Source organism: Pelodiscus sinensis, chromosome 6, assembly GCF_049634645.1.
Source record: "Pelodiscus sinensis isolate JC-2024 chromosome 6, ASM4963464v1, whole genome shotgun sequence".
Lineage (NCBI taxonomy): Eukaryota > Metazoa > Chordata > Testudines > Trionychidae > Pelodiscus > Pelodiscus sinensis.
This window is the reverse complement of record NC_134716.1, coordinates 11,370,245-11,380,685: the sequence shown is the minus strand read 5'-3', so window position 1 is coordinate 11,380,685 and position 10,441 is coordinate 11,370,245. Positions and strand designations below refer to the sequence as shown.

The 10,441-nt window shown below is 44.1% G+C and overlaps 1 protein-coding gene and 1 long non-coding RNA gene across 2 annotated transcripts; one reads left to right on the top strand and one right to left on the bottom strand.

Annotated features, from left to right (window-relative positions):
• Nucleotides 1-249: 249 nt before the first annotated feature.
• TOPORS (TOP1 binding arginine/serine rich protein, E3 ubiquitin ligase) lies at nt 250-9,054 on the bottom strand. Its single transcript, XM_075931448.1, has 2 exons — nt 8,533-9,054; nt 250-4,733 (listed from the first exon to the last, which is right to left on the bottom strand). Exons 1-2 carry the CDS (start codon nt 8,890-8,892, stop codon nt 1,695-1,697), a joined length of 3,399 nt encoding a protein of 1,132 aa, XP_075787563.1. The 5' UTR covers nt 8,893-9,054; the 3' UTR covers nt 250-1,694.
• On the top strand, nt 8,739-10,080 carry LOC142829803 (uncharacterized). Its single transcript, XR_012904600.1, has 2 exons — nt 8,739-8,879; nt 9,691-10,080. It is a non-coding gene; the product is annotated as an uncharacterized LOC142829803 (long non-coding RNA).
• The last annotated feature ends 361 nt before the right edge of the window (nt 10,081-10,441 follow it).

Sequence of the window (10,441 nt, the reverse complement as noted above, 5' to 3'; positions counted from 1 at the left end):
CCCCACACTGACAGGCCATACAAGCACTCCTAGTGAGGATGCACACTGCCAACAAGAGGAGCTAATGTGATCATGCTGAACTGATTTAGTTACTGCAGTAGTTGTATGTCAATGTAACTTAAGTCCCCTTTGTTTTGTAGTATAGACATGCCCTCGGCCTGCTGGGAAACGTGATAATGAATTTTTTGTAGCCTCCCGATATTAAACAGTAGCTATTTTAAAAAGTAACTATTCTGTTTATAACAATAATTCAATAAAATGTGTTTTAATTTAAAAGCAGTGAGAAAAAGTAAACTCATTTTATACAGTGCCATAAATTTAGCATTTGAAGTAGCATTAAATACAAAAATGTTATTTACAAGAGAGGGACAGGCAGAGAATCAGGTTTGCTGTGTGCAAGACAGGCTGTCAATATAAGAAGTTTGAGAACCGCTGTAAGTAACCAAATGGCCTATAATGTGGTTTTTATTCCCTGTTACACATCAGTAATGTCAGAAACCCATTTAAACAGTGGCAGGAGCTGAGTAAATTTGAATTTCAACAACTGTTTTCAATTACACACTCAGACTGTCTTTTGATCATCTTAGAAAATGAAAATATAGTTAAATAGCCCTCTAACTTACTGCACTTTAGTCACAGAGAAATCAGGAGGGGAAAAAAATAAAAATACATGATTTGATCTTATACTTAGAATATGTGCCTGACTGGAAGGTCAGAAGGCACCAAGTCAATTGGCTTGGTCTCACAGGACCCAGACTGCGAGGCTAAAAACTGCAACATAGGCATTCATGTTTAGGTGGGAACCCAAGCACTGGAACTTGGTAAGGGTAGAGAGAAAGTCTCAGAGCCCAGGCTGCAGTCTGAGCCTAAATGTCTACATTACTATTTTTAGCTTCACAGTCTGAGCCCAAGTCATCTCCCAGGCTTGGAGATGTTGCACTAGGTGTTTTTCTTTGTAGCATATACCCTATGAGACTGAAGATGGTATGTAGAAAAAAAAATATGGTGATGCACAGGTATGTCATCTGCAAAACTTGTCATTTTAAATTACCAGCTCAGATCCAGGAATCTTCCTAATGCACTTTTAAGTTATACCAGACTTAAAGACATATATGCCTCAAAAGTAAATATTACATTTGATTCAAAATCTGATCTAAAAGATTTCTTATTGCTTTATTGTGACTCTTACAGAATTCATGTTTACTTCAATGGCAGCCTGGGTCAACGTTTGTAGTACAGAAGGCATAAACACCTTTTTGGCAAAGGTCAAGCTAAACCATGCAGATTAAATTGATGGCGGAATTAAACATGAATTTGTTATGTAAATTATACAACTTTTCTTTTATAAAATAAGATCAACCATGAGAAAATAGATTTTCTGACTTAAGGTTGTTGTTGTTGTTAAGAATACAATTAAAGAGTCCATGAATATATTTTACACAATGTGAATACAGTGTGGCTCTATGAAATTACTACTTCTAAAAGCTTATACACTTATTCTGAAAAAAGAAAAAAGTTAAACTACTAGCAACGTTCTGTTTTCTTGGATTTAAAAGTGCATACATTCAAGGATTTTTTTTAATACACATTTCTCAGATACTTCCCACGCCCTGAAAGTCTTAACACACACAAACCACATTAAGTGTTTTGTTTGCACTATTTCATTGTTTTAAAATGGTTCAGTGTAAAACCTGTTACATCTTTTTTTCTGGGGAGTCAAGCCAATAGGATCTGTCAATAAGTCTCTTTGGCAGCCTTAGTATCAAAGGAGGTCTCTCTGAATTCCCTACAAATGATGCTCTGGAAGAAGGCAACTGACTTGATTCAGTTTGTATAATTTCAACATTGCTCAGAGGAGTTCCCATGTCAGATGCACTACCACCATCTGCCACTGCAAGAGCCTGCTCATTTGATATTTCCTGAAATTGGCAACCTACATTTCCAATTTCATCAGCTAAGTCCCCCCTAGTGATATTAATACAAGAATCCTTGTCCAGCAATCCACCTTCACCAGCAACTGTGTCCTCATCCTTACAGTCACTTGTTCCCAGGACAGGGGATGGAGTCTCATTATCTCTCTCATATATCTGGGTTGTAGTTGTCCAAGAGATATTACTGTCACATTCAGTGTTTTCTTGTATTGCAGTCTCCTTATCACTATCACTGTCAATTGTAATCACAACTGGAGAAGAATGTGACGAGTTACCCATATGATGTCGCCTGTGTTTCTTCTTGTGCTTTTTCTTTTTCTTTTTATGATGTCTGGTTGTATCAGTCGCTCTTCCTTCATAAATAATCTCTACACTTGGACTTCTTGTCTTCTTCTTCCTCTTTTTATGCCTAGTCCCAACACTGGCTTGATTGTCTAAAATGCTGTCCTCATTTTTGTAGCAACCACTATATTTTGACAAAGGCTTCTGGAGGTCATTTCCTTTCACTTCACACGAACGTGTCTCATTCTCCTTGTGTGCATTCTCCAAGTGGCGAGTTTTGTATTTCCTTTTTCCACCAGGCTTTTCACATCGCATTCTATCAGAAGTAGTCCGAGATCTATTACTGGATCGACTCCTTGATCGGTGTCTTTCATAGTAATAATACCGGCTTTCATTGTGACCTCTCTGATTTCGAGTATTTGTCCTTTCAGAAAACGATTGTATTCTGTACTCTGGACTAGCAGATTGCCTTGAATAATGAGCTCTTGCCTCAGTTCTCCTCCTGTATGAGGATTCATAACCATCTCTGTCCATGTTTCTACTGTAAAAAGTGTATTCCCACTGGTATCTACTTTGGTAATTATCTCTCATATAATAATGATCACTATCTCTGCTCCTTGATCTTCTTCTGCTATGGTCATTACTCCGGGATCGGGACCTGCTTACATCTCTAGATATAGTGCTCTCACTACTTAGAGACATGGTCTGGCTTTTTCTAGATAAACTTATGTCTCGAGGTCTTGATCTCCTCTTGTCTTTTTTACTCCTATGTCTGCTACTGTCTCTGCTTCTTGATGGTCCACTTTTTAACCTCTCTTTGCTGCCTTGTTTCCTCCTGGTTCTCTGGCCATGGCCGTCTCTGTAGTGAGAATGCTGTGAATATAATTCTGAACTCCTTGACCTCCTCCTCCTGGATAATCTGTGGCTACATGGAGAGCACATCCTATCCCGTCTTGTAGAAGAACTTTGTAAGGAGTCCTTTGTAGATGAATCTTTTGGTTTATTTACATCCTCCTCAATCTTTTTGGACTGCATCTTCTTACGTGAGGGTGAGGCGCTGCTTTTATGGCTACATTTACCATCCTTAGACATAGGAGAGCAAGGTGATGAACACCCACTAGCATCACTGACACTAAAAACATGAAACTGGATAGGTTGTGATTTCTTCACGTCCTCGCTTTTCCCATCATCAACTGACTCTTCAGAGTCTGAGGACAGCTCAACAAGTTCTGGTGTTCTTTCAGCTAAGGGCTTAACATACCCAACAATGACGCAGTTGTCTGAACAAGAATCACTCTCACCATTTGGGGCTGTATTATCTTGTAACTGCCCTTGCAGCTCAGTTCCATTTCTAGTGGGTTCTTCATCAGAAGTTTCTGAAGTATCCAAAGGAGAAGCCACGGCAACATGAACCTGCTCTGAGGTGGAATACGATGGCCCTGGAGTTTCATCATCCCAGGGTGCTCGACCAAGACTAGTCGTGGATGCATTATGATCTGGTTCTTGAGAATCTGTCTCATCTGGAGATATCGTAATAACAGATGATTCCGACTGGCTTCCTTCTTCATATGAAGGAGCAGGACAATCATAATTGGCATGCTGGTCATATGCCTCTATGTTAAAAGGACATCGGGCAAAGCTGATGAATTCATGTAAAAAGTGGTTAGTACGATGGAGCAAGAAAGGCTTTAAGTCATCAGCAAAGGCCTGACTTTCCAAATCGTATCTAGTCACATTACTCATAATGATATGCTGTACAATATTGACTAGAGATCCATGGGCACCAAACAGGACAGTTAACTCACGCTTTAGCCATGGAACTAATCTGTGAAGACAGGCAGGGTTCCTGCGGAAAAACTCAGCTGAAATGTCTCTGTAACGACCACCATCTTGAATATTTCTAACACGCACACCAGAACGATACAGAGCTCTTCGGAAATTAATTATATCTTGTTCTTGAATTTGCCGCAGCGACCTACCCTCTGCACTAGCTTGTCTCCTTGATGCAAGCCGTCTAATCATCTGATGAATTCCTCCATCTCTTTGTCGTACTGGTTGACTGGATAATCCTTCAAATAATATCCCATTATCTGGAGGTGACACTGTCCTTCGAGAAGAGGAACTTCTTCGAGGATAAGCTGGTGTATGCCGTTCCCTTGTTAACGTAGTACGGTAACGAAATCTCCGCCCATCAGGACTAGCAAAAGAGCCATTCTGTAAAGGTCTGAGTACATACTCCTTGAAATCATCTTCAGCTCTCACTGAATGGAAGATAGAATGGAAAGGTTGTTTGCAGAGTGGACATTCAGCTTTGTTTTTTGACCATTCCTGTACACAACGAAAGCAGAACCTATGCAAGCAACGATCTAAGTAGGCCACGTTGTCAAATCTGTCCAGGCAGATTGGACATTTAGAATCTGGAGATGTATCTGTTGGCACTGTCTGATGCAGCTTGCTTGTGCCAGCTTTCGGTGAAAAGCTGCTATCCACTGTAAACTCCTCACTTGATGATATCATGTTCTATAAAAGAAAAAAAAAATCAACAAAAATTTTGCTAAACATTTCCATATAAAGAAATACTATGAAAATAACCAGAAAGACCCACATAAGCTTATAATGTTCTGATAGTCAAAAATAAAGCATAAACAGCAGCAAATGCAGCTAACCCATCAGAAGAATTTAAGGTGTAACTGTGTAAACTTAACTCCAGCTGCATCTTTTTTCACAGAAATTTAGGAAATATTGGCAATTAAATAACATCCTGATGTAAACAGAGCAAAGAAATAATTGGAAATATACATGAGACCAGATGCTCAAATTGTGTAAACTAGAGAGTCTTCACACAAGTGGAACTACCCTGATTTACGCCATCTCTGCCTAATGGGCCAGATTCTGAGACTCTCTCTAGAGTCTTTATTTTTAAGTGTAGCTGTGTCCCCAAACATTTTAAGATCCATACACAACAGCAAGTTGATTTATTATTCTATAGTCTGCTCAGTGGATAACCAACACACATTTTAGTTATTCACCTCTAAGTTTTGATGACTCACAATTCCCAATAACCGAAAAAAATGTAAATCACTAATGTTAGAGTTACTCCCATTCTTTCTGATTTTCAATAACTCTCGTCTTCATTTTAGTGTTTAGTATCAGAGGGGTAGCCGTGTTAGTCTGAATCTGCAAAAGCAGCGAGGAGTCCTGTGGCACCTTATAGACTAACCGAAGTGTTGGAGCATAAGCTTTCGTGGTCAAAGACGCACTTTGTCAGATGAAGCTTATACTCCAACAGTTCGGTTAGTCTATTTTAGTGTTTGTTCTGCACTCCATGTTAGTGTCTACTGTTTTTTTATTTTCTCTATCTTTTTTCATGATCCTCTGCAATCCCTTCTGGATAAAATAGTGATAGAAATGTAGCCGTGTTAGTCTGGGGTAGCTGAAGCAAAATGCAGGACAATGTAGCACTTTAAAGACTAACAAGATGGTTTATTAGATGATGAGCTTTTGTGGGCCAGATCCACTTCCTCAGATCAAATAGTGGAAGAAAATAGTCACAACCATATATACCAAAGGATACAATTTAAAAAAATGAACACATATGAAAAGGACAAATCACATTTCAGAACAGAAGGGGGATGCGGGGGGGGGGGGGGGGGAGGGAGGGAGAGGAAGGAAGGTAAGTGTCTGTGAATTGATGATATTAGAGGTGGGGAGAGTGGGATTTTTGTGAGCTAATGGAGCCATTAGCTCACAAACATCCCACTCTCCCCACCTCTAATATCAATCAATTTTTGATTTGTCCACAAGCCAAAGCGCATCTGAATGAATTGTTGCAAATCCTTGTTGCAAAGTGGTGGGAAAATATGAAGAAGCATCATGTTTACCATTAGCCACCAATCATTTTAAGATGCCTCAAATTCTTCAATGAGCAGATGGATCACTGTTTCAACAACACTTCTACACTTTCATTTTAATTCATGTGACATGTTACAGCAGACAATGACTTCTGTTGACAACGTATATTTATTTTGGGCATTTATTTTTAAATAGGTACACTGAGTAGATTGTGACTAACCATCAATTGCATTTACACAATACATTTGTTTAAAATAACAAACAACTTAAGAGATGTTCCCTTTAAAAAAGCCCTATTTTTAAAGTTCTCTTTAAAAGAGCCCACTTTTTCTGTTTTATGTTATTTTTTTAAAGACCAGTTTAAGGGTTGCAGGATTTCTAGAACAACTTTTGTCAACACTGACATCACCAAGCAACCAGATGACTCTTCAGACACAATCCTTAGGAACTCAAAATCCAGGACTATGTAGCACTTTAAAGACTAACAAAATGGCTTATTATATGATGAGCTTTCGTGGGCCAGACCCACTTCCTCAGATCAAATAGTGGAAGAAAATATTTCTTCCACTATTTGATCTGAGGAAGTGGGTCTGGCCACGAAGCTCATCATATAATAAACCATCTTATTAGTCTTTAAAGTGCTACATAGTCCTGTATTTTGTTTCAGCTACACCAGACTAACACGGCTACATTTCTATCACTTAGGAATTCAGACTGCCACTATGCCAAGCTTCTTGTTTTGGGTAGAGTGTTTTAGTTTTCAAATTATTATTATATTATTGCAAAAGGTAAATAATTATAGTGGTTGAATATTTCTGTATTAGAGAGGGTATTGTCAGTTGGGTATTTCCACAAAAGATCAAGATGTTGATCATAGTAGTTAGATCAGCAGTCCCCAACACGGTGCCCGCGGGTGCCATAGCAGTTAGATCATCAGTCCCCAACACCATACCCGCGGGGGCATTTGTGTGCACCCGCCAAGTGCTCGGGGCTGGCCTGGCCCATGGCACATGCATGGTGCCAGAGCCGGCCTCGGGCACACGGCGAGAGCCGACCCCGGGAGCGCTGCGGATTGGCCGCCCGCGCTCTGGGCGCATGGCGCTTGGGGGGGGGGGGGGGAGCGCCGGCCCTGGGCACGCGGCGCTTGGGGTGGGTGGGGAGCGCCAACCCCGGGCGCGCAAGTGCCCCCGCCCTCTGGCACCTGGCGGGCGAACGGCCACGCCCCCTGGTACCCGGCAACCTCCAATGGTTGGGGACCACTGAGTTAGATGTCATATAACAGTGGTTTTTTATATAAATTTTTAAAGGTGGCTAATTTTCTAGCATCTGATCAGGTTGACCACCCTATTAATTCTACTATTATTTTTGTTTTCTATACTACCACCAGTAATTGTGATGTAAGGAAAGTGTATTAATGATGTAGCAAATACACTTGAACCTCTTCAATCTTGCAACTCTGGGAAACATGGTATGTCAGTTTAGGGTATTTTTCAGAACACGGAGGGCAGGAGGGGGCTAGAGGTGGGGCGCTTACCTGGTGCCCTGCTCCTGGTGGCACACATGGGTTCATGCCCCTTACCCTGCCAGTACAGGAGTCTCCATAGAAGCTTCTCACTGTCCTGCCATTCCCCTAGCTAGGGGTAGAGGATTCTCAGCACATAGAACCACCACCTCCTCCCGACTGCAGGGTCCTACCACAGTTGTTCCCAGATCAGGAACACCCAGAGGTTCAAGTGTAATGTACGCCAAAAATCTATGTTAAAATAATGTTAAAGTTGCAAAGTTGCTACTTGCTGCAAAGTTGGAAAATGCTAGAATTCAGCCCCCTTCTGCACATGCATTTTGATAGTCTTTAATTACCAGCCTAAACTCCCTCACACTCCTCCCACCAACTTCTGAATCTCATCTGATCTCAGTCTAAATTGCCCTCACACATCACCTTGATCTAGTCACCTTACCTAGTCAATTTCAATTTATTCCGTAGCTACTTGCCCAGCCAGTCCCCATCCATCCCACTGCTCCGAAACCCTATACCTCTCTCAGTTACTACCCTTCACCAAACAGTCCCCCCTGCCACCCACCACAGCTCCAGGCTCCTTAACCCGCTCTACGCCTTCTCCCTGCCCACCTAGATCTGGTTCTGCCAACCCGCCAGATTGGAGGCAGGCTGCTCTTGCTCCAGGCTGGTGAACACAGGCCGAGGGAACGCTGACAGCCCGGGAGTTCCAGTATTTAACCGTGAAACTCACAGGTCTCCACCGAGCACGTATGAACGGAATTATTGCCCCAAACTTGAAACCTTCCCAGATTTGTACGCTCCCCTTCTGCCCCGGAACCAGCACCGGGCCCACCCCTGCCACGGGGCCAAATTCCAAACCCGGAGGCGCTAGCGCTTCCCAGCAAAGCAGAAAGACGTTTCCTTCCCCAGGCTCGACCCAGGCTCCCTCCCCCCGGGCCGCTTACTCACCGCGGCGCCGCTGTCCGGGGCGGGCGGCTCCCCCTCGCCGCGGGACTGCCCCGCCTCCGCCGCTTTGAGTCGCTGGCGGCGGCAGCGGCCGGGGCTGGGCCCCGCCCGCGGCTCTTGCCCCCCATGACGAAGGCGGCGGCGGCGGCCCTGGTCTGTGAGGTAATTGAGCGGGTCAGCCATGACAGCCGCGGCCCGGCCACCCGCTCGCTGCACAAGGAGACGGCCGGGCCCTGGGCAAGACGGAAACCCCGCAAGGGCTGCTGGGACCGGAAACGGCTTGGAGCTCGGAACTCCACGACTTCCAGCGCCTCCCGCGCAGAACGCTGACCACGTGACCGCCATCTTAGGTGCGGGCGGCATCGTCCCAGAGATACTTCACTGCCCGCCAATCCAGCGCGCTTCGCTTCCGGGCCCAACCAACGATAGCGGTTGGGAGCACGTGCCCGTCCAGCTCCGTCTCCTTGGTGATCTCCCTTGGCCCCGCCCCTACGCGGTTCTTGCTGCCAGCGCCATGGCGCCGTTAAGCCACCGCGCCCGACACAGGCTTTACTCGCTGGTAGGCGCCTGCGTCGCCCCCGGCCCGGCCCCGCCTGGGGGAACGGACGCGGCTCGCGCCTGAACCGCCCCCCCCTCCAACGCCAAGGACCCGGAGAGCCCGGCCCAGCTGGGCGGCCAGTCCCGTCTGCGGTTCCTGCCCGGAGCCACGAACCCCCCTGCTCGCGCGGGCCGCCCCCACCCGCAGCACCGCCCCCTCGCACCCGCCTTTCCCTAGTGTCGGGTGGGCGCCGCCACTCTTCCGCCGGGCCGGTGAAAATCGTCCTCATCGTGAGAAGGGTTTAAAGATCCGACCCCTGTTCACGGGCAGGTGCGCGTGCACCTGGGCAATGCACAGCGGCACCTTTCCCAACACTGAAGCAAAATGCAGGACAATGTAGCACTTTAAAGACTAACAAGATGGTTTATTAGATGATGAGCTTTTGTGGGCCAGACCCACTTCCTCAGATCAAATAGTGGGTCTGGCCCACGAAAGCTCCTAATCTAATAAACCATCTTGTTAGTCTTTAAAGTGCTACATTGTCCTGCATTTTGCTTCAACTACCCCAGACTAACACGGCTACATTTCTATCGCTTTCCCAACACTGTGTTTTCTTCTGACAGATTCTTCTCGCCATTGTATTACTCTCCTGGGGATACGTTATCTACGCATCAAGAATAGCAGCGCAGTGGCAACTTGAAAAGGATTATCCCACTCAATGGCTGAATTTGTAAAGGAAATATTAAAGACTGACAGCATCTGGATTTTCACAACTAAACACTGAAAACCAACTAGGAAGGCAGAAAATGACTTATTCCGGCATAACAATTTCAGATGTTATGACTTGACCCCATAATTCAACTTTGATAGGCTTAAAGAAAAATCAAACTTACACAATTAAGAGAATCCACAGAAATATGAGCAATTTATATAGTGAGACACTTTTTTAAATAAGCCAATTTAGAAAACGAATACCATACCAAGAAGCAGCCAAGGAAGAATTGTACACCAAGTATATGTTCTGTTGTCTCTTCTTTTACAGACTCAATGTCTTTGGTAAAGATTGTGCAATGTTTAAAATATAGTACATGTTTTAATCTATTGGTATGGCATTAGTTAAGGATGACAACATATTTTTTTCAGCTCACATCAATACTAGGGATGGAGAAGTAGTCGAACAGTTGACTACCCTGTAAGCTTAGACTTATTGGCTAGTCAAGTTGACTACTCGCAGTTCCCCCCATCTTGCTGCCTCTATGTATTTAAAGGCAGAGGTGCAGTGGGGATAGTCAGTGCCCTCCTCCCCCTTATTGACTAATTGAGTAGTTGATGAAAAGTCTATTAACTCAATTAGCTAATTAATTGAAATTTAAT